The 24650-nt window shown below is 38.2% G+C and overlaps 2 protein-coding genes across 2 annotated transcripts; one reads left to right on the top strand and one right to left on the bottom strand.

The window, feature by feature from the left end:
- Positions 1-10: 10 nt before the first annotated feature.
- On the bottom strand, positions 11-3575 carry LOC114540990 (meckelin-like). The gene is given in 4 exon segments (XM_028560980.1): positions 11-979; positions 1356-1376; positions 1378-2365; positions 3054-3575. Coding segments are annotated over 4 exon segments (1956 nt in total). The 3' UTR covers positions 11-554.
- Positions 3576-5286: 1711 nt separating this feature from the next.
- Positions 5287-24199, top strand: LOC114540975 (DNA-directed RNA polymerase III subunit RPC1-like). The gene is made up of 42 exons (XM_028560961.1): positions 5287-5338; positions 5549-5684; positions 5883-6032; positions 6323-6482; positions 6644-6798; positions 6983-7036; positions 7119-7240; positions 7822-7921; positions 7994-8071; positions 8950-9087; positions 9168-9215; positions 9312-9415; positions 9581-9626; positions 9700-9795; positions 9998-10138; positions 10332-10401; positions 10484-10611; positions 10998-11133; positions 11241-11353; positions 11450-11501; positions 12004-12176; positions 12646-12757; positions 13153-13266; positions 13359-13454; positions 13534-13595; positions 13754-13909; positions 14473-14594; positions 14670-14735; positions 15574-15611; positions 15709-15897; positions 16029-16180; positions 16522-16608; positions 16732-16800; positions 16972-17088; positions 17735-17855; positions 17952-18024; positions 18715-18814; positions 18896-18964; positions 19152-19215; positions 19559-19628; positions 20253-20348; positions 22866-24199. The coding sequence occupies exons 1-41, from the start codon at positions 5295-5297 to the stop codon at positions 20335-20337; spliced, it is 4206 nt and encodes a 1401-aa protein (XP_028416762.1). The 5' UTR covers positions 5287-5294; the 3' UTR covers positions 20338-20348; positions 22866-24199.
- The last annotated feature ends 451 nt before the right edge of the window (positions 24200-24650 follow it).

The raw sequence follows: 24650 nt of genomic DNA, 5'->3' as shown, positions 1-24650 counted from the left end.
TCTTGCTTTTGTAATAGTAGTTCTAGAATTGCTTAACCGTTCGAAAATTTAAGACTGGATTTCGTTTAAATTTCGTTGAAGGCTTGTTTAAAAGTATATTGTGTTTAAAGGGACTGAAAAATAATAGAGTAAAATTTTGTCAAAATTAGACCCAATTTTGTCGGGTCTAATTCCCTTCTGATGCATGTTTTAAAGTGTGTTGACTTGAAATGTACATGGGCAGCAAATCACGTAAATCAATGCAATGCTGCTTTATCAATAACAGACTACATTCAATACGTCAGAAGTGAGTTTGATCCAATAAAATTTGATCGTGTGGTTAGACCTTTTGGAGTGATGATAGCTTCTACTAAACTCTTGTGCAGTTATGAATTGTTCAAAGAGAGAACTTAAAACAGCACAACAAACGCAAAAATGAAATAGTCAAGTATATCTCGAAAGATTTTGTTTCGAAGGGCAAGTTTTAAGTTAGTTCGCTGCATAATTCTGGTTGAATGCCTGAGAAATATACCCACTTTATTGTAGCCAATTTTGTCGGAACTAAATGCATCATTTTATATCAAGAATCGTTCATCGACCAAAGTTTTCTTCGCTAAATTCTTCTTCCCAAGAATCTCTCTGATCGACTTTACAATTCGACTTTGAAGATAGGTGAGCACTCCAGCTAAAACGAAGTTCAACGCGGCGTAATCTACGATAGCAAAGAACAGGACTTCCCAGAGTAGCAACGTCCATTCGTGACCGAAGAAAAAGACGTTTGTAAACGAACGACCATCGTCGTTGTAAAACACTGCCTTGTCCTGAGGTAGTTCCCCAAGTTCTAAATCAAAGATTCTTTCAAGAAGTAGTTTGTTTTTTACGGCGTAATCGTGTTCTCGGAGCGAATGATCGATGAAGGCGGAAAGGAATCTATTCACAGAAGAATAAGCCTCGATTGTCTGCTGAACAGCCACGGAAAGATTAACTCCAGCCGAGTGACCTGAAATATTTACAGGTGGATGGTTATGGAATTGGTTGATGTGGGTGAAATCTGGTTTGGCGTGAGGTAAATTTTGTTTATCAGAATATATAATTTCACCTCAGTCACATGTGAGAAGAGTGCTTCTAGTTTGACTCTACCAAACACAGTAGTTAGTCCATATGTCTTTCATCTCTGTGACTGAGGTTTGATTCCTGTAATATGCAGTTGTGTGATTATAATTTCACCTCAGTCACATGTGAGAAGAATGCTTCTAGTTTGACTCTACCAAACACAGTGGTTAGTACATGTGTCTTTCATCTCTGTGACTGAGGTTTGATTTCTGTAAAATGCATTTTTTTATCATAGTTTGCCAATCGGAAGAAATATGGCTTACCTTGGATCTGAGGTGCATTTCTCGATATTCTGCGTTTGTGTTCGGATCGGGTCGTAAAAGCGGTCGTATGTCGCTCGGAACTTCCTCGTGACCATCACGTCAAACGTCTGCCTGTCGGAATTCGGTTCGAGGCCGCGTTTTCCGCAAAGATCGTCCTCTTCACGCTTAAACTGTTCGTGCATTTCCAACATGTCCGTATCGGACCGCCCGTGAACAGATCTTCCGTGAATATAGTGGCCGTAGAGTTTATTCTGAAATATCAACACGCTTACGTTTGCCATCGAGCACAGATCAGTGAAATCCCCAAACGGGTCGCCCAGGAAGCGTTCGTATATGAAAGAAAAGAAAATCCATTGGACAAACGCTATCGACATGTAAAGAAGCACAGCCACTGCAAATCGTAGAAGATGGCTTTGTTCGCCCACGTAATCTGTGGTGTAGTCAACCGAATATCTGCGCACGGGATCTGTAGTGCAAAGGTGCTCGAACCCAACCGCCTTGAGAAAGAAGAGCACCAGACCGATTTGTATTTCTGGACTAATTTTGCGCAGCGTCTGAAGTTCGTTCCATTCGTTTCCGATGAAGAGTGTTCTCCACACGCTAACAGGGGCTTTAGCGTCCACCCCTTGGTTGGTGGAACGGGGCAAGGGGCGTGGTCGTTCCCAGTCCACGAAGAAAACATCGATGCTGGTTTGGGACGAGATCACGTGAACCAAATCGATAAATTTGAATACGAACGCGATGATGAGCAGGTTTCGGAATATGTTTTCTTGCTCTGAAGTTGGAAGAAGGCGATACACGATGTCTTGTTCTTTGAAGAAGATCAACCAAAGGCTGGCGAGGCCGAAAAGGACCCAGAAATACATGGTCGCGAGGGAGCCTAGGGCGAAGGCGACGAAGTGAAGCATTGTGGGAAGGTCGATAACTTCTATACCTTTGCGTCGGCGCCAACTGTACACGAGAATGAGGCCGTATATAATCCCGAAGCCTGACAATACTCCTGCAGCAGTCTGGGGAGGAGAGAGAGGAAATTGTTATGTACTTGATATGGTCTGAAGGCTGTCATAGCTATCATTCTGATGGAAGGGTGAGTGCAAATAGTTACAGTGGGATGTAGATTTTCTCAAGATGGGGGAAACACTGATTTTTCAAGCAGATGCCCTCTTACACGCAGGCTGGCTAAAGTTCTCAGGTTGTAATTGTGATATTGATATGAACAGGTTTGAATAATGTTGTATTGCCCATATTGTTCAGAGTTGTTATAAACATTTAACAATTATTCGCCGAAGACAAGGTGACTATCAGGAAATTCCCTGATAACCACTGAGCCTAAAGCGAACAATTGTTTTAGTATTTTTGCACAAGTGAATTGACACAAGAACTTCATTTGTTCGTTTATCTCTTTGTAAGAAACATCCACAAAACGGCCAGTTGCCATTTTGAAATTTTTTATATTCACCTGAAGGTTAATATAACAGCATTTTACGTCAAATTTGACCAATCAGAATGTAGGATTTGTTATATTTACTTGTGCAAAAATACAATATTGTTACACCTGATTTAGTTTTAACAATATTATTTAATGTTTTTGACAAGACTGTAGTGTGAACAATATGGGCAAAACTACATTGTGCAATGGTCTTTTAATCGCCATGGTCTTGGAGTTCTTAGTTTTGTAGAGCAATTTGGTCAGGTTACCTTGACATCTTGCGAGATTGAAGAAGTGTCCATTTCATAGTTGACACTGAAAGAAACTCGCACAGTTGGGTCCCTCTTTAAGATATCATCATTCAGCTTGATAGTCTTGTATCTCACTTTGATATACGGAGGATAAATTTGACCCTGACCGTTTCGCAATCGAATGTGCAACTGAAGCATCTCTGCAACCCGGATAACCTTGTCGGCAGAGGCGTCTGTTTTCGGGTCGCCAGACACGGCAGGCCGGCCACTTAAGTTATCTACGAGAAAAAACCTCCGCAAAAGATTCCATGATTTAAAAGAGTCCTCATCATTGTTCTTGTAATTTTCTAAAACCATTGGAATTGCATACAGTCCAGTACTGCTTGACTTGAAATACAGGTCATAGAAAAACATCTCCTGTCGTTGCCAAAGATCGCTCACATTTAGATCGCAACTGTTCTCGTAAAGAGTTGCAAACTTGTTGGCAGCTTGACCTGGACGCACGATCCTTACACATTTGTAACTCACTAAATACATCATTTTTCAGCCAACAAAAGAACCATTCGCAGCATAAACCGCTACGAGGAAAGGCAACGATTGCTCAGTTTTGAATTTGATCTTAATATCCTCTTGGTAGAGTTCGACGCCAGGATCTTGCTGGCTGTTGAGGTAATACAACCATGGCATATATATGGGCCAGTTTGCATTATCCTGCCCCCCTTTGCTTCGGGCTTTTGCCTGTCCTTCAGGGGGATTGTTAACCATGGCAAGATACTCCTTACAAGGGTTATCATCAGCTTGCTTATAGTCCAACATAACGCACATATTCCCGAGCAGCTGGCAGGCGGTGAAATTCTGTTTTTCCTTGCAAAATGTTTTGGCCGTGGCAAAATGATCTTCGAGGAATTTGCTCCTTATTTCAACGTCGTTATCATAAGAGATATCCAAAACTTTTGTGTTGGTGAGTGCTTCGACATCGACACTGCAAGAGGGGCAAACCTTGCAAAAGCCCTCGCCTGCATTGGGATTAATCGCCGTATTAGCCGCACAGGTAAGGCACAACTGTTCATTTCTATTCCCGCCGTTTAAATCCCTTTCAACAGCTACCTTATTCGCACTACAGTCTTCACAACGGCCGTTTTTCCTCCCATTATTGCATTTCAAACAGAACCATCTATCTTCGGAAGACACCTGATCGCGCGGGCAGGGGCTACACGATACTTTTGGCCCGCCAAAATACTGTGAATTTTCTATTCTGAATCCACTTTTACAAGTGCACGATAAGCCATCAGTTGAAACGGCTTTACCGTTAGCGTCTTCGCATTCCCCGCATTGTAGGTTCGAGATTTGAAAGAATTTCTTCACGCTTCTGCAGTCCTCGATCGTTTTGTAATCGATCTCGAATAGCGTGACAGGAAGAGGCAGAAAGAGAACAGTACACAATGGAAACATAACAAAATAAAAAGACGCCATGTTGTTGAGAGCGACGCGCTCGCTTAGCAACGTGGGAGTCTGGGACGAGCCGACCTCACGCGGCTTTTGCCACTGAACTATATAATTGGTACATCGTTCCACAGCAAGCCCAAGGCCACGAAATTGAATTGAGTGAAAAGCTCTACACCAAACCTTTCAGTAATTCGGGATTCTTTTGGGATTTCTTTTTTTTCGAGATTTTAAAAATAAAACGAAAACGAAAAATGGTGTATTCGACCATAGTCGAGTCCGCCGGAAAACGGCGTATTCGACCATTGTCGAGTCTACCCCAAAATGCGAATTCGACCATGGTCGAGTGTACCGGAAAGCGGCGTATTCGACCATGGTCGAGTCCAGTGAACTGTATATTCATTTCACTGGTCGAGTCTACCCCAAAATGGCGTATTCGACCATGGTCGAGTGAACCCGAATTAAAATAACAATGACTGTCACTCGTACTTTCGACTAGTGTGCGAATAATACACCGAGCCCAACATTTTTTAAGATGCTTTAATTTTAGGTTCTTTCTTAACTCTTAAGTCGGAGGCCCCTTCAGGTTTGGGGTCCGGGGTAAAATACCCTCTGTCGCACCCCCCTTTGGATTCTGCTATGTACTCTCGGGTTCCGGGTGTAATTCCTAATCTCCGCGCGGAACTAATACCCTCGCACCGGCTCGGGGATAAATTTGGAATTATATACAAGGTCGTGTTCTCGTGGAACAAAAATTTTTGTTACAAAAACAATCCTTTAAATTTTAGAATAAACATGTAGTTTTCCAACACAAACATGGTGAAGGAACAGTTCAGAGAAACAGACGTCGCGCGGAGAGTGTAAGTAAAATAGATTTGATTTCATTATTTTCGAGTGATTGTATATTTTGTACATTTGGTGGTAGTGTGGTACTGTGGTAGCTAGTCTGTGTGTAGCATCACTAGCATGGCTGATCGAATGTTGTGAATTTCCTGGTATGATGTACAACCTAAAAATGATAGATTGACAATTAATTCATCCCCATTATCAAATTTTATTTATGATTTCAGAAGCCATCTGGAGTTTGGAATTTTCTCACCATCTCACATGCAAAAAAATGCACAGATCCAATGCGTCAGTAAGAACCTGTACATGCCAGAGAATGCAAGGAAACCAGCAGGGTACGGGGTGCTGGATCCACAACTGGTAATGTCGAATATTTTGCTTCTGGATCTGTGGTGTGGAATATGCGGATAGATTCTGGCATTCAGGAAGGTTCTGTGCATGGAGCTTGCTCTGTCTATGATCAGCAACTGCTCTTCTGCAATTAATCTGAATCATTAGCCTCCAACTAATACTTGTATGGATTGAAGCAATGTTGTATCTGACAATCCTCCTTTTCAGGGTATCAGCAACAAGGATCGATCTTGTACAACCTGCGGGAAACAGCTTGCCGACTGTGTTGGTCACTTTGGATTTATTGATCTTGAATTGCCTGTCTTTCATGTGGGATATTTTAAGGCAACAATAGCCATTCTTCAATGTGTTTGCAAGGTATACTTTTATGGTACACCACTTGTTGAATTAGGAGCTCTTTCTTAACTTAAATTTTATTTGCATCTTTTAAAACTGCTTCACGTTTGACTTTCCCAGTATTTTGCAAACACACTTGTTTCTTGTGGTATATTTTAAGGCAGCAATTCTAAATGTATATCTGTTCTAAATGAAAGAACAGCTTTGCAAATCTGAACCTCTATATTGTACCTGTCAAAACTGCTTCATGTTTGACTCTTCCTGTGTGTAACCATGTAAAAATGCTTGTTTCATGTCCAATTTTATTTCAGAGTTGCAGTAGAGTTTTGCTGACACCAGATGACAGGATTTCAACGTTGGAATCTCTTCGCCGTCCTGCGCTTAGTAATCTCGCACGCAAAGGAATACTGAAGAAAGTCAATACAAAATGTCGCAAGTTGTCGCAATGCCCGTACTGTGAGAGTCTTAACGGTGAGAAACCATTTTTTTCGTAAAAACTTTCAGAAGTGAAAGAATTTTATTAAATATTCATCTTGCCTGGTAATTTAAGGCTAACTAGGATTAACTTAGTCTTTATGTCTGTAAGATTATTGAATATCTTAATTGCCATATCTAATTTCCTTGAACTGTAGGAAATGTAAAGAAAGTAGGAATGATGAAAATTGTTCATGAGAAATATAAAACGACAAAGAAGATTTTGCATCCGGTGATCTCAGAGTTTCATGCCTCATTTCAAAATGCTCTTGAACATAATAAAGAACTGGAACCATTATTAAAAAAAGCTCAGGTGAATCATTATTTGATGGCAAACAAAGTATTAATGGCCTGTTATCTAATAAAAAAAAGCTAAAGGGCATTATGTATTGCACACTTGCAATTTTGCTCCAATTTTGAATCTGATTGTAGCAGTTAAAAAAGCAGTAAACAGGCCTTTTCACTGACTGCTTATTGCTCTCTTTTTTTCACTTTAGGAAATCTTAAATCCATTGAGAGTTTTAACAATTTTCAAAGATGTTCCTGATGAGGTTTGATGATGCATCCAATATATTTTTTGTACGAAATAGGATGACGATAATTTTCATTATATTTTTTCATATGTTTCCTTAGGATTGTCCATTGATTGGAATGTTACCCAGTATTTCCCGACCGGAAGATCTTATTCTCACTAGAATTGTTGTTCCCCCAGTTTGCATCAGACCATCTGTTGTCAGCGATCTTAAGGCAGGCAGGTCAGTGTGTTATATGAGATGATCTTTACTGGATCTGGTATAAATAATCTTTAGCTTTAGTTTAGTTTAGGTTTCCTCCTGTAGTAATATACTGGATCAATAAGAGATGATCCTTCCTGGACTTCTAGGAAAAACAGTTTAGAACTGATAGAGCTATCCAATATAAATAAAGTTAGTTTAGTTTAGGTTTCCTCCTGTAATAACATTGTATCAATAAGAGATGATCCTTACTGGACCTCTAGGAAGAACAGTTTAGAACTGATAGAGTTATCCAATATAAATAAAGTTAGTTTAGTTTAGGTTTCCTCCTGTAATAACATTGTATCAATAAGAGATGATCCTTACTGGACCTCTAGGAAGAACAGTTTAGAACTGATAGAGTTATCCAGTATAAATAAAGTTAGTTTAGTTTAGGTTTCCTCCTGTAATAACATTGTATCAATAAGAGATGATCCTTACTGGACCTCTAGGAAGAACGGTTTAGAACTTATAGAGCTATATCCATGCAGTATAAATAAAGTTAGTATGTTATATTACCCCTGCTGGAACTTATTTAATTGAATCTAATGTTTCTTCTACAGCAATGAAGATGATGTTACCATGAAACTGACAGAGATTATATTTCTTAATGATGTCCTTCGCAAACACCGTTCAGGCGGTGCCAAAGTTCAAATGATTATTGTATGTTTCACAAATGAGTGTTGATAGTTGATATGTTGTGCAAAAAATAGAATGTTTCTCTTCAATTTATAGGAAGATTGGGATTTTCTACAGCTGCAATGTGCTTTGTACATAAACAGCGAAACAACTGGGATTCCTTTGAGCATGCAGGTATTGTAAGTTTATAACTTTGAAATAGTATTAACAACTTCAAAAGTGAGAAGTGAATTGGATCTGACAAAGTTGGATCGTGTGACCAAGCCTTTAGCTCGCTAATAAGAGTGTGTTCAGACCCACAACCTTTTGAATAGAACGAGATTTTCATCTTTTCCATTATCTTTCCTGAAAAGGCTCTTTGAAGTATTAAAAGTTAGATTAGGGAATAGGAAGGCAATTTAAGGGGATATTTACATGATCCCGCCTTAGCTGAGATTCAACAAGACGTGAGATGGCTTTGACGTATTGAAATGAGTATATAACACGATCCCGACAGTAATACAGTGATTGCGACAATGACATGTGCTTCTTTGGTTTCATAAAGACTCATGATTCAATGCCTCAAAATCACATTAGCCTGGTTTACCTGACATTCAACAAAGCGTCAGATGATTTTGAGTAGTAAAAGGTTTACTGAGTCTTTATGAAACCAAGTAGCTGAAATAAGCACATACTATTATTGTGATGACTAAACGACTGCCTATTTATTGTACAGGGGCCGGTTGTATCAAGCCCGTTTAGCTTAAACGGTGGATAAGTTCAAAATAGAAAGCAAGTCTATCGTTTTATTCAACAAGCTTTAACCTCAATACAAAGATACTGTTTACAACTACATATTCAGTGCATAATATTCAAGTTGACTCATTCAAGAAAGATGTAAGATCGTTATTTAATTTTGACTTATCCAAAACGGGCTTGATACAACCGGCCCCATGCAGCACACTCTTTTCATTCCAAACCCATTTCTTCGCAAAATCTCGGTTAAACAGCCACCCAGCTAAATCTGCTATCATAATTTGCTTTGACATAATCTTTCATGTAATATTTCACAGCCTAAAAAACCCACAAGAGGCTTCGTGCAAAGACTAAAGGGAAAGCAAGGACGTTTTCGTGGAAACCTTTCAGGAAAACGAGTCGATTTTTCCGGAAGAACTGTCATCTCACCGGATCCAAATCTAAGAATCGATCAGGTGAGCATGCACTGATGCGTAGCACCACTTTTGTTGTTGTTTTTGTAGTTGTTGTTTATTTGTTTATGTTTACGTCTCAGGTCGCCGTGCCAATCCACGTTGCAAAAATCCTCACGTACCCAGAGAAGGTGAAAAGCATTTTAAACAAACGAAATCCATCTTGTGCTTCTTGTGGAAAGCGAATGCAAGAGGTCTTTCAATGCTGTATGTTTTCATTTCAATAGGTTACGAAGGCAAATATAGATTTCATGAAGACACTGGTCGAGAATGGAGCGACTGCCCACCCCGGAGCAAACTTTGTCATTCAAAAGGATACGAACATTAAAAAGTAAGAATTGGATCATATTTTTGAATGCTGTATCTCACTGAATAATGAAGTGCTTTGAGATTTTACCTCGTAAAGAGTTCCATTAACTTATGGAACTCATTAATGGAACTCTTTAATGGAACTCTTTAAATCAGATTTTCATGTGTTTTCGTTCAAAATCTTCAGGTTCCTTAAATATGGAAACAGAAAGTTTATCGCCAAAGATTTGAAGGTAATGAATGCATCATTTTAAACTTGCAATAAAAATGAAATTCAAATAACTGATTAAGATTATTTATTGACAGTTAGGGGATACTGTGGAACGTCATATGATTGATGGTGATATTGTGTTGTTTAACCGACAACCGTCGCTGCACAAACTCAGCATTATGAGTCATTTTGTAAGTAAAACCTCAACCAAAACTAACTTTATTTATACTGGATAGCTCTATCAGTTCTAAACTGTTCTTCTTAGAGGTCCAGTAAGGATCATCTCTTATTGATCCAGTGTTACTACAGGAGGAAACCTAAACTAAACTAACTTTATTTATACTGGATAGTTCTATCAGTTCTAAACTGTCTGCATCTTCTCTCGTTTTCCAGGCGGTGGTAAAGCCTCACAGAACCTTTCGTTTCAACGAGTGTGTTTGCACTCCTTACAACGCTGATTTCGACGGCGATGAAATGAATTTACATTTACCTCAGACAGAAGAAGCTAGAGCCGAGGCTCTCACTCTGATGGGGGTGAGGAAATGCTGTTATTTACTGGTTAACTCTCATTGGACTTATGCATGCAAATCTTCTTCTCAGTTGAATGATCATGGTGATGCTTGTGTTGTGTTTAGATGCTCTCATGCAAGGCCATGCAAACTCTTATTTACCGACTTGCATCAACTCTTGTTGCTCTCAATCCTAAATGGATTGCTTGTGGTTTTAGGTGAAGTCAAATCTCGTCACCCCGAGGAACGGGGAGCCCCTGATTGCTGCGATACAAGATTTTATCACAGGTTATTGCTTGGAAAATCCCGTAGAAAATGTCATACGTCAAAAGTAGGTCGCAATCCGACGAATGTTTGTTCCGATTTTTAGGTGCCTATCTGCTTACACAAAAAGACGTATTCTTAGACAGAAGTCATATGACACAGTTGTGTGCGGCCATGTTGGCGGGCAAAGACATTGATATGAGGATAAATCTTCCCCCACCTGCTATTTTTAAGGTAAGTGTCCCAGTGAGGTCGAAACCTGAACTGAACTAACACTGGATAGCTGTATCAGTTCTAAACTGTTCCTCCTAGAGTTCCAGTAAAGATCATCTCTTATTGATCCAGTGTTACTACAGGAGGAAACCTAAACTAAATTAACTTTATTTATACTGGATAGCTCTATCAGTTTTAAACTGTTCTCCCTAGAGGTTCAGTAAGGATCAACTCTTATTGATCCAGTGTTACTACAGGAGGAAACCTAAACTAAACTAACTTTATTTATACTGGATAGCTCTATCAGTTCTAAACTGTTCTCCCTAGAGTTCCAGTAAGGATCATCTCTTATTGATCCAGTGTTACTACAGGAGGAAACCTAAACTTTCATGAATTGCCTTATTTAGCCTGTTAAGCTGTGGACGGGCAAACAAGTGTTCAGTGTTTTGTTAAAATCTCACCGGGAAGCTTCAGTCAAGATGAATTTGCGGGTGAAAGGAAAACAGTACAGCAGTGGAGAGGAGTTGTGCAAGAATGACTCCTGTAAGATTCATACTGAACATAAATCTTCTAACTTTACGCAAACACAAAGCCTCGCAACATTGCCAATTCCGATGTCGTTTAGAATTGAAATTTGTCTTATCTTTCAGTTGTCGTGGTCCATAACAGCGAGTTAATGTGTGGTGCACTAGACAAGGCAGTTTTGGGATCTGGTTCTAAGAACAACGTTTTTTATGTTCTCCTGCGCGACTTTGGCCAACAGGTGACGGAAACTTAATTTTAGTAAACAATTACAAACGTTTTCCCAACATTACTAGTGAGACGTGAAAACATTTGCAATATTTGATTAAATTTCTAGTTTGCCGCCGATGCGATGTGGAAAGTGGCTCGTGTCTGTCCTTTCTTCCTCTGTAAGTATTGTTTTGATATTTTTACAGCTCATCATACACATCTAACAGCTGTGAAAAAATGGCCATTTTGAGGCTTATTGAATGGCAATTGAATGGCAATTTTGTTGGATCCAATTCATTTCTGATAGATGTTTAATAGTCTGTCGACTTGCAATGAATATTGGCAGCAAATACACCGAAGCCAATTCAGTATTACTTTTTCGATAACACACTACATCCCATACGTCAGAGGTGAATTGGATCCAACAAAATTGAATCGTGTGAACAGATCTTTAGAGTATTCCTTTTCTTTGTCGCTTCACTGATCTGATAATAGACTGGATATAGCAACTATACCAAATATAGAAGGCTCCCCTAAGCTCTTGGATGCGATGTGAATATTCTGTTTATTTGACTCTCTGGAAGCAAGTTCGTTTCTATATTCGTTGAATTATCAGAACAGTGATTTCTATCTCGTGAATGTTTTAATGGTAAAACCGCTGGTATTCTCGGTCTATTTCAGCAAACAGAGGCTTTTCAATCGGTATTGGCGACGTCACACCTGGTCATGGTTTGCTAAAGGCGAAGGACGAGCTGTTAAGTCATGGTTACACGAAGTGCGACGAGTTTATTCAGGATTTTAAAGAAAACAGATTGCAGACTCAACCTGGTTGCTCAGAAGAAGAAACACTAGAGGTCAGCGGCACTTATTTACGGTCCACCCTTTAATTTTATTGTTGTCCTATAAGTTCATGTTACACGGTGCAAATTTTTCTTGCAACTTGCAATGCGATTCTACTTTTGAGAAATGTAAATTAGTGAAAAGTCTTGCAGAAGTAAAGTGCATGAAGTGTAATAAACACAAAAGTTTCGTTGTTCCCAAATGTACATCTCTCAAAAGTAGAATTGCATTGTAAGTTGCAGGAAAAATTGCACCGTGTAACAGGGCCTTAAGGTATATTATTGACCTATTTACAGAACACGTAGGCCAAAGTAACTTCAATTTTAGATTTTAAAGTTCTAAATTTCAACCGGTCTCAGCTTTTTCTTTTCATCAATATTTCCTTATTATATCACATATCGTTTAATCCTAGATCTATGAAGCCGGTTTTTCACAATCAGCTCCACGCAACTATCGTATTATTGAAGTTTTCATTATATTTAGGCTGTTATCCTTCGTGAATTGTCTGTGATTCGAGACCACGCTGGAAAGGCCTGTCTTCGAGAGCTCCACAAGTCCAATAGCCCCTTAACAATGGCTGTCTGTGGATCAAAAGGTGAAATACTGTTTTATTACTCCAAGATTGTCAACTATCCAGTTTAAATAAAGTTAGTTTAGTTTAGGTTTCTTCCTGTAGTAACACTGGATCAAAAAGAGATGATCCTTACTGAACCTCTAGGAAGAACAGTTTAGAACTGATAGAGCTATCCAGTTTAAATAAAGTTAGTTTAGTTTAGGTTTCTTCCTGTAGTAACACTGGATCAAAAAGAGATGATCCTTACTGAACCTCTAGGAAGAACAGTTTAGAACTGATAGAGCTATCCAGTATAAATAAAGTTAGTTTAGTTTAGGTTTCCTCCTGTAGTAACACTGGATCAACAAGAGATGATCCTAATTACTAGACCTCATATACGGAATGATAACTCTCTATATTCTTTTTTATACATGCAGGATCCTTCATCAACATATCACAAATGATTGCTTGCGTTGGACAACAGGCTCTGTCAGGAAAACGTACTCCGAACGGCTTCGAGAATCGATCCTTGCCTCATTTTCGAAAATTCGGTATGAATTAGACATCCATTTGACATCTTTTATGCAAATGAACAGTATAAGCATCTTCTCCTGATTAAAATACGATGTTTCTGGTTCTTTAGCCAAGTTTCCAGGTGCAAAAGGCTTTGTGAAGAACAGTTTTTATTCTGGGCTGACTCCAACAGAGTTTTTCTTTCACACTATGGCCGGACGTGAAGGTATATCGGGGGATGATTCTTGATGAACGATGGCCAAGTTAAATCACTTTTACTGACAGCTTAAACTGTTTCAACTTAGGCTTAGTTGATACGGCAGTAAAAACAGCCGAAACTGGTTACATGCAAAGACGTCTTGTTAAGGTAAGACTTGAATTTACAAAGGAATCGAGAAAATAGCTAATGGTTGATTATTAAAATCATTCCTGTGAACCTCAGTCAATCAACCTTGAAAGATTATTGTACATTAACGTTGACAGAAAAGGCATTTACAACACGTTGTATGTATTCTCGTTTTTTAGTCATTGGAAGATTTATCGATCCAGTATGATATGACTGTTCGAAATTCCGTCGGGGAGATTGTCCAGTTTGTTTATGGCGGGGATAGTCTGGACCCTGCTTCGATGGAGGGAAAGGATAGACCCGTCGATTTTGACCGTATCTTGGCGCATGTCCAGGTAAAGAACTTTATGCTTTCTTGTGCTTTTGGATTAAAAAGAGATCTTTTTCTGTGTCACGTAATATTTACTTTAAACCTTGGTTATATAATCAGGCAACAGTATGCTAAAATTTTAAATATTAAAAATGTTTTGCAAACTCTAAATGCATCTATAAGGTATGTTTACTATATAATCTAAAAATATGATTAAAATGAAACGATTTCTCGGAATACGGCGAATGGAAAATAATACTTTAATCGAAGGTACTTTTGTATTTATTTCAGTGATAATGGCGTTGACATTTATAACATTGTTGGTAGCCGTTATATTTTGAGATAACTCTTGTCTTTTGGTGTTTTACAATCAACAAATACAGTTCAAAGCTTAGTTCACAAGTCACAACATAATCTAAGGAATAAAGTTAAAATAAATGAACTTTAAGTGATACGCCGAAATGATTTTATGTTTTGAACGTTTTCCCGCCAAAACTCGCAAAGTATATAAAAGGATCTCCTCTTAGGAAACAGTTTACTGTGGAAAACAAGTTACTATATTCCTTATTTTCAATTCTATTTCCTCAGTCATCCCTGCCCGATCAAGAATCGTGTGTATTATCAGCCGCGGAGATTAAAGATCAGACCGCTTCTGTTTTGAACGAGGAAAAATATCAAACTTGCAGCGATGAATACAGGAGGGGATTGAGGTAGAGGTTTTCAGCTGTGGTGTTCGGACCCATTTACAATTCTTTGCATTTATTTGGAGTTTCTTGTTTGTTTAGGAAATTTACGGACAAGTTGAGCGATAAAGTGGCTGATTTACACTCTCGTTATAGTTTTCCGGAGACGTAAGTAATGTTGATACTGGATGATTAGTTCTAAACTGTTCTTCCTAGAGGTCCAGTAAGGATCATCTCTTATTGACCCAGTGTTACAACAGGAGGAAACCTAAACTAAACTAACTTTATTTATGCTGGATAGCTCTATCAGTTTTAAACTGTTCTTCCTAGAGGTCCAGTAAGGATCATCTCTTATTGATCCAGTGTTAACACAGGAGGAAACCTAAACTAAACTAACTTTATTTATACTGGATAGCTCTATGAGTTCTAAATTGTTCTTCCTAGAGGTCCAGTAAGGATCATCTCTTATTGATCCAGTGTTACTACAGGAGGAAACCTAAACTAAACTAAACTTTATTTATACTGGATAGCTCTATCAGTTCTAAACTGTTCTTCCTAGAGGTTCAGTAAGGATCATCTCTTATTGATCCAGTGTTACTACAGGAGGAAACCTAAACTAAACTAACTTTATTTATACTGGATAGCTCTATCAGTTCTAAACTGTTCTTCCTAGAGGTTCAGTAAGGATCATCTCTTGTTGATCCAGTGTTACTACAGGAAGAAACCTAAACTAAACTAACTTTATTTATACTCGATAGCTCTATCAGTTCTAAACTGTTCTTCCAAGAGGTTCAGTAAGGATCATCTCTTATTGATCCAGTGTTACTACAGGAGGAAACCTAAACTAAACTAACTTTATTTATACTGGATAGCTCTATCAGTTCTAAACTGTTCTTCCTAGAGGTCCAGTAAGGATCATCTCTTACATTATTGATATAAGGTCAACCTCATTATATTTAAGACTGTTCCACTCAGTATGTTAATCGTATTTAAATCCACTCTTTAGAATGCAATCCAAACCTGAAAAAGGAAGACTTGGTTTGGGTGAGTCTCGTCTTCTCTTCGTTTCAACCCGTGTCATTTTATTATGAGTTAGTCCAATAAACGCCGATTCAAAACATTTTCTTTTATTTTCCCTCAGCTGTGGAGTGGGTGTCAAGATGCACCTCACTTCAGTTGCGAAAATTTATCGACATTTGTCACGAAAAGTTTATGAAAGCGAAAATTGAGCCCGGCACAGCGGTCGGCGCCGTGTGCGCGCAGAGCATCGGAGAGCCTGGTACCCAGATGACCTTAAAGACTTTTCATTTCGCTGGAGTGGCCTCTATGAATATCCTTTTCCCAACTTATATGTGATGTTCCTTCAGAAATAAGTGCATGCAGCAGGTGCATGGTTCATCCAGTCTTAGTATTTATATCAGTGATGTCTTTGCTTGTTTGTTCTCCTTAATTGATGTTCACATATTACCCTGGGAGTCCCTCGTATCAAGGAGATCATCAACGCATCACGTTCTATCAGTACGCCAATCATATCGGCGGGTCTCGTCAACGAGTCGGACCCGGACGAGGCGCGCATCGTTAAGGGGAGACTGGAGAAGACCACGCTGGGAGAGGTGAGAAAGAAATGAAGTTAGGCTTGTTTTTGGGATGCGTTGTTGCAGGGGGGTTATGCGAAGCCATGGTGCAGCATTCAGGGGGGGTAAAGACTACGCAAATCTAGGGTACCAGATCGTGTTCAACTTGTGGTGTTTTGGGTGATGGAAGGGAGTAGTTCCTCAGTTCGGGACAGAAAATAGTCCAGAACAAACCCTGTATACACTGCAGCCTAGTCCAATGCCAAACTGACTGTAGACGTTACTTTAAAAGATCAATCGGTAAATAAAATAGACAAAAACACTTCTCGAAATTCGATTTCGTCAGAAGAATATAGTGTAAAATAACTATCCTTTTTTAGGTGACAGAGTATGTGGAAGAAGTTTTCGCTCCTGACAGCTGTGTTTTATTTATAAAGTTAGACTTGAATCGAATAAAGCTTTTGAAGGTATTTGAATGACTATAGATATATGTCAATGCATCTTTTGTGTGTTTGTGGAAAGTCTTCAAAAGGTCTCCTTTTGCAAAAGTAGTTTCGACATGTTCAAATTAATACTTTATCTTTCATCAGCTTGAGGTTAATGCAGAGACAATCGTGTTTTCCATTTGCACGGCGCCAAAGCTCAAAGTGAAACGTCAGGTAGGCTTTGAAATTTCACGAGTAATTTCACAACCAGCATCAGCGAATTTTAGCTTTGTGTTCATCGTTTGAAACGAAGTAAAATTAAAGCAACCTGTGAAGAAATAAACGAAAGGGAATCGTGAAGAGAATTATCCAGAATGAAATACGGTTTTGTTTAATTTTCTTTAGCATATTCACATTTTGAGTCCGTGTATCATTTGCGTTTATCCACAAGAAAACAGCAAGAGTGCCTTGCATTTTGTCATGCAAACGCTGAAGAAATCTTTACCTAATGTTGTTATCAAGGTTGGTCACACTATAGGATTAAACTGGTTATATTTTGTATCGTGCATAGTTCTATCAGTTCTAAACTGTTCTTCCTGGAGGTTCAGTGAGGATAATCTCTTATTGATCCAGTGTTACTACAGGAGGAAACCTCAACTAAACTAACTTTATTTATACTGGAAAGTTCTATCAGTTCTAAACTGTTCTTCCTAGAGATCCAGTAAGGGTCATCTCTTATTGATCCAGTGTTACTACAGGAGGAAACCTAAACTAAACTAACTTTATTTATACTGGATAGCTCTATCAGTTCTAAACTGTTGTTCCTGTAGAGGTCCAGTAAGGATCATCTCTTATTGATCCAGTGTTACTACAGGAGGAAACCTAAACTAAACTAACTTTATTTATACTGGAAAGTTCTATCAGTTCTAAACTGTTCTTCCTAGAGGTCCAGTAAGTATCATTTCTTATTGATCCAGTGTTACTAAAGGGGGAAACCTAAACTAAACTAACTTTATTTATACTGGAAAGTTCTATCAGTTCTAAACTGTTCTTCCTAGAGGTCCAGTAAGGATCATCTCTTATTGACCCAGTGTTACTACAGGAGGAAACCTAAACTAAACTAACTTTATTTATACTGGATAGCTCTATCAGTTTTAAAAAATTCTAGGGAATGAAAGGCGTGACGCGTGCTATTATTCACATCGACGAAGAGAAATCGAAGCCTGGTCAGGAGAAATATAAATTATTGGTTGAAGGAAATGATTTGCGAGGTGTCATGGCAACCGTGGGTAAGACCACTGACCACCATAACAAAAGCCTCTCTGGATTAATAACATCCGTAAACGACCTTTGACTGAGCTGGTTTCAACTGAACTGTGTTGCAGGTGTGAAGGGAACAGCGACATCTTCAAACAACACAATTGAGGTCGAGCGTGTTCTCGGTATTGAGTCTGCGCGGTGAGTGTTTACTGTGTATAATAATACGTCGTTTTTCATTTTGCCAAAGGCATCGCGGACTGTCGTAAAGGCCCATTTACGTTATGCAATTTCTCATATACGATTCCTACCCTGGCGTATGTGAACGTATGAACACACGTACAAACGTGACAATTTAAATTCCAGCCTGAACAAAATTGAATGAAGAATGTGGCATAGGCCCTCTTTTGCATTCGTGAGAATGATAATTGCATACAACATATTGTGTAGTCTAAATAGGCCTTAATACAACCCAACCTTAGTGCAAATGACAAGTTAAAACTTTTTGCTTTTGCCTATATACTCAAGTGATGTGATATACTTTAGTAATGCCGTCTAATTTAGTAATGAAGCATCTGCGTCTACAATTGCCCGGAAGCTTATTCAAAGAAAAGTCGAAAATATAAATCAAGTTTATTATTTAAAAATTGTTTCCAAATCGAATGGGGACCATTTTTGTTTCTCAGAAAGCGAGTTTGTTTCAACAACATTGTTTCGAAGCGCGAAGACCCACGAACCACAATTTTTTGGCGACAATATATATTTCTTATACTGAGTTTCCCCAAGGCTAACACATAGTTATATAGCCTCAGTCACTCGCGAAATATGCGATACCGATATTTCAATTGCTCCCGGCCATTTTAAAGTTAACATTTGATTTGATTTCTGCAGAGTAACGATTATTAATGAAATCGTCTACACGATGACGAATCACGGTATGAGTATCGACGCCCGCCATGTCATGCTGTTAGCGGACTTGATGTCTTTTAAGGTATGCGATACGTCTATTTCTTATGATATTTAAAGCTTTGCGATGAAATGAAGGTGATGTGAATGTTTTATTTTTACTCAGGGCGAAATCCTTGGCATAACAAGATTTGGTTTGGCAAAAATGAAAGAAAGCGTACTTATGCTAGCCTCGGTGAGTGTAGACACTGATCTTAAAGCAATTGGAACGCGTCTTTTTCAACAGAAGACGTTAGGAAAATATTAGTGAAATAACTCAAGTCGAAGACTGTAAAATATTTGACAATACGAATAGCAAGGTTATAGTGAATAAATAATTCAAAGAGGACGGGGTAATGTTTATTAATTTGTCCACTTTTTAGTTTGAGAAAACTGCTGACCATCTATTCGATGCCTCGTTCCACGGAAGAAAGGACTCCATTGATGGTAAACACTGTAGTGTTTATGTAAAAATTAGACAGTAAACCTATAGCGTTTTCCTTTAAGCGGGAAGACTGGTCAGACCGATCATATTTTGAAATGAAATGGAGTGTTTCGTTAACTGAATATAGCGATAAAACTGCATTTTCCGTGTTAGGAAGATGTAAATAACGATATACTTGAATGCAGAGTTCTTAAAACTTTTCAAAATGCCAGTATTCTGTCTATTGAAATACAACAGGATCGGTTTGGCCGTTTTTACCGTGACGAGGAGGGAGGGCCCGCATTCGATAAACGTTGTTGTGATGAAACATTGATAATATCCACTGAAGTCTAGTTTTGTTTACAGGAGTCAGCGAATGCATTATAATGGGAATTCCTATGACAATCGGCACGGGGATGTTTTCCCTTCTTCACAAATATCCTTTTGAAATAACTTGAAACAGCAAGACTGTTAACAACGCTCTGAAATTACTAGCTTTTATACGTTTGTGAACTAAACCGCTTCAACCTGGCTTTACTATCAGGGCTGTTTTCTACTGTCGCATTTTTTGTAAGTGCGTTCACCCGCGAAAGAGTTTAAAATGTATTAAATTATACTTATGAAATCAACGATTGAATAGTTGCATAGGGTTGGATTCTATTGATGATTCGGTGTGTGTTTCTGGGTTAAAGTAATTTATGCAACAACTTAGAAGACACTTTGGCCTGCTTCCCACTGTTTTTGCACGCACGAACACGCCCGTAAAAGTCTAAATGCTTATATAAGATATCTTTAAAGAAACTAAGTGAATAAATCGAAAGAAGTTAGTTTTCAGCGTATTTTAGTACGCATTTGTTGACCAAGATGTTAAAAAATAAAAATTTGAAAGCATTTAGATTTTTACGTGCGTGTACGTGCGTACAAAAAACGCGACCGTGGAAAATGGAAAGCAGCCCTTATGCGGAAAAGCACTATCGCTCTTTCAAGGTGAAATTTATGCAAAGCAAATGCTAATTTTCCGTCACTTCTTTCATCTGCATTTTCCTTAATATTATTTCACATCGAACATTGATACCTCACCACCACAGCGACCTCTGCTGTTTGATAACCCTGAATTTCACATCCCTGGCTGCGAGCCAAGGTGACAACACTGAAGGTATGTTTATAGTAAGTAAACGTAGTATAGTAACTAGATATATATCTTTGATCTCATGTTACTATACATTGCATGAAGAAAACCTAAACTAACTTTATTTATACTGGATAGCTCTATCAGTTTTAAACTGTTCTTCCTAGAGGTCCAGTAAGAATCATCTCTTATTGATCCATGCAGGGTTACTACAGGAGGAAACCTAAACTAAACTAACTTTATTTATACTGGATAGCTCAATCAGTTCTAAACTGTTCTTCCTAGAGGTCCAGTAAGAATCATCTCTTATTGATCCAGTGCTACAGGAGGAAACCTAAACTAAACTAACTTTTTTCATACTGGATAACTCTATCAGTTCTAAACTATTCTTCCTATAGAGGTCCAGTAAGGATCATCTCTTATTGATCTAGTGTTACTACAAGAGGAAACCTAAGTATAAACCAAACTATCAAAAGTTGAAATCAGAACTTTTGTTTGTTAACCTTGTCGCTCGTGATATTTCAATATCTGTTACGTTATCAATGTTTCCTAATCTCCACCTGACGCGTGCCGCACTTTACTCATGTCAGAAAATAAAAACAATCAAATCTTTATTAAAATATTAACAATCGAATTCCTTGTTAACCTCGTGACATAACGCGTGCCACGGTATTTGCAAATCGCACATGTTTTGAGATAACTCGATCACGCTAGACATTTGGTTAATAGACACGATATTTATGAGATTTCGCTGGCGTCTGGCGTGCGATTTTATCTTTTCAAGGTGAAGATTAAATGCGCTTATTATTTTAGATTTTTAGTATAAGCCTTAATATATGACTATGTAACTCTCTGAGTATCACCAGTTTTGAACTGGTATAGCTAGTGTAGTTTAGGTTTTCGTCCTGGACCTCTAGGAAGAACAGTTTAGAACTGATAGAGCTATCCAGTATAAATAAAGTTAGTTTAGTTTACGTTTCCTCCTGTAGTAACACTGGATCAATAAGAGATAATCCTTACTGGACCTCTAGGAAGAACAGTTTAGAACTGATAGAACTATCCGGTATAAATAAACTTAGTTTAGTTTAGGTATCGTCCTGTAGTAGCTAACACTGGATCAATAAGAGATGACCCTGGCTGGACCTCTATAGGAAAAACAGTTTAGAGCTATCCAGTGTCAAAAAAGTTAGTTCAGTTTAGGTTATACCAGACTAATTGATAACACACGCGCTCAGAAGCACTTTTCATTGGCGAAGGGGAGCGATTACGGCAGGATAAAGCAATGATGAATGGTTGCAAAGACAACAGACGCCGTATAACGTTTTACAAAAGATAAATTTAGTGTAGCGAGTCGGGCGCGTGTCAGGCATTGTATAGTAAGGCAATTATTCCTGATAATACTTACGATAAAGCTTGTCTTGTGATTAACTTTCATCACACAAGGCATGAATTAATGATCCACTTAATATTGTCGCGTTTTACAATTGAGAGGTAATTATTGGCAAATGAATGTAGTTTAATAGCGTTGTAGGCGACGTGGGTAGCCGAATGCTCGTGATTATTTGGAGTGTTAGGTGTTAATCCTTGGAAACTCATTAGGAGCATTTTAACTGGTGAGCTATTATCCGGCTATATTAGGAACTATATATATGGCGAACGGTTAAAATCAGAGCCGCATGTAAAAGAATCGATTCTCTTGTGGAAAAATCACATAGTAGATGATCCTTGATGGACCGCTGGGAACTGATAGACCCATGTAGTATAAATAAAGTTAATTTAGTTTAGGTTTCCTCCTGTAGTAACACTGAATCAATAAGAGATGATCCTTACTGGACGTCTAAGAGGAACAGTTTAGAACTGATAGAGCTATCCAGTATGAATAAAGTTAGTTTAGTTTAGGTTTCCTCCTGTAGTAACACTGGATCAATAAGAGATGATCCTTACTGGACCTCCAGGGAGAACAGTTTAGAACTGATAGAGCTATCCAGTATAAATAAATTTAGTTTAGTTTAGGTTTCCTCCTCAGGCTGTAGTAACACTGGATCAATAAGAGATAATCCTTACTGGGCCTCTAGGAAAAAAAAACTTAGCTATAAGCTTAGGTTTCTCTGATATACTAGAAGAAAGACCCTGGATGATTTATCGAGTTATTGCAGACATATTTGCTCAGTCAGAGTAAACACAAACATGCTCTATTTACAGTGTTATATATTTTGTAATCTGGTCCAGGTGGCCCTTGTCAAATGGCAATTGCGTCAGCCAGTGAAAGGTTGCATTGTGCTGATAATTAACGGTCCTTTTTTACTGAGTAGAAGCATAGATTAAGGCAAAGTTGAAAAAAAACTATAGTAAAAAAAATTCAGTTTAGTTTAGGTTACCTCCTGGATCAATAAGATATGATCCGTTCTGGAGGGCATTTAGGGAGACTAGATTAGAACTGATAGAGCTATCCGGTATAAACAATTTCCTTCTGTAGCAACACATATGATAAATGCTAGCTTCTTGCGTTAAGAATCATTAAAACTTAACATTTGCTTTATTTAGTGTTTGTTGAACTCGAGTTTGGTCAGAATCTTGTGTTTTGTTCGTTGTTTTGGCCGAAGGCGATGGTAACAACGAAGCATCATGATGTGACCGTTTATTGGATTCTTGTATTTGAGGACAAGGCATCTTCCGTAACTCATTTTGACGTTTCTGTGTTGTGTATGTGTGAGGAATATAGTCTATTATTACAGAGGTAAACTTTTTTCATGCTTGCATGGACATAAATTATAAATCAAACGGGTGGCATAACAAAATCGTATCGCAAAATTTGGGACCTCATGTGGAGTAAGTTCAATGTAACTCTTGTGATTCAGTATTTGCATAGTTTGGCGCCAAAATCATGCTGCCTGTTGTTGTTATTCGCAGGCTGCCTGAAAGAAATTAAAAATGCAGTATATTTAAAGCATTGTTAAAGTCGTTGAATGGATGAATAATTAAGCTAGCGTGGACCTCGTGGTATACGGCTTCATGTCATGATGATAATATCTTAATGATTCTATCACCGTGGATGTAAAAAAACAATTCATCGCAAACGATACAGCACTACACAATGTGTCGTGGCATACCTTAGCATGGTTTCAAAACATACCTTAACAGCATATCGTGCCAGATTAATAACATATGATACCTTATCTTAACCGTAGCAAATAGTAACAATATCTTGGCCATAGTAATTCCACATCTCGTAATTAACCTTAACAAATATTTCAACTTCATAGTTAACCATAGTAACGCATCGTACCAAAACATATACGTTACCATAGCTTCCTATGATATACCATAGCTTGTATGCCTTAAAATCACCATAACAATACCTCAACATAGCATAGCGATCTCCTTACCTTAGCTATATTTCTTAATACCAACCCCCCCCTTCCATATTTCTTGCATGCGTGGCACTTATTCAAACTGTCTCTGCACACTCAAGATTCTAATCATGGCCATTAGTAAACACTTGAATTGTATGAAACTATTCGCTTAATGATTTGATTTTGAAGCGCCGAAATTCAATCTACTCCCCCAAATAGAGTAATTCATATTAAATCATATATCCCCTAAATCGGTGAATGCTTTAAAGTTTCATCAAACCTTCAACAATTCATCTTGATAAACATTTAAAAAAATTTATACATGTTCCTACACTTTAGTTCATTTTACGCGCTCAAAATCAACCAGTAAATTATGGGGATGCTTGCCAGTGAAGTATATACATATATATGTTTGAACCTTGAAGAATTGCATTTAATAATATTGTGGGCGCGTGCCATTGATTTGATTAAGTACCATGGCACGCGTTTGTTAAGCCTTCTTTAATTATTTTCAATATTGGCATGGTTCGTGAGACGCCATGACTTATGACAGCTCTGAAGATTGACAAGGATTCCTCGAGAATTCGCGAACGAACTAATTAGAACAAGAGAAACGCCCAGAAATATCGCTGGTTTTGTGCCAAGAAGGCTCGAGAATGGCAAAATTCGATCAAACGTTTGGGCTATTTGCAAAGCATTGACCGTGACGTATTTAACACACAATTTCGCAAAGTAAATAAGTCGGAAGATAAAAGATTATCCAGTAACAAAACTCTCGAATTTCAATCGAGTAAAAAGGTCCAAAACACTTCTAAATGTTACAATACAACTTCGGTTTTGTTTGATTTGAATGAATTTGTTACAATGAAACTTCTGGGAATGCTTTTCGTTCCTTCAAACAATCGAAGCGTTTTAGGCGGTTGTGGTTGCATGTGGGCTTTGACAAATTAGTGTACTAAAGAATTAGTTTAAAAAC

This window comes from Dendronephthya gigantea, unplaced genomic scaffold, assembly GCF_004324835.1.
Source record: "Dendronephthya gigantea isolate DGI-Jeju-01 unplaced genomic scaffold, DenGig_1.0 000259F, whole genome shotgun sequence".
Classification (NCBI taxonomy): Eukaryota; Metazoa; Cnidaria; class Anthozoa; order Malacalcyonacea; family Nephtheidae; genus Dendronephthya; species Dendronephthya gigantea.
This window is presented reverse-complemented; position numbering and strand designations above follow the sequence as displayed.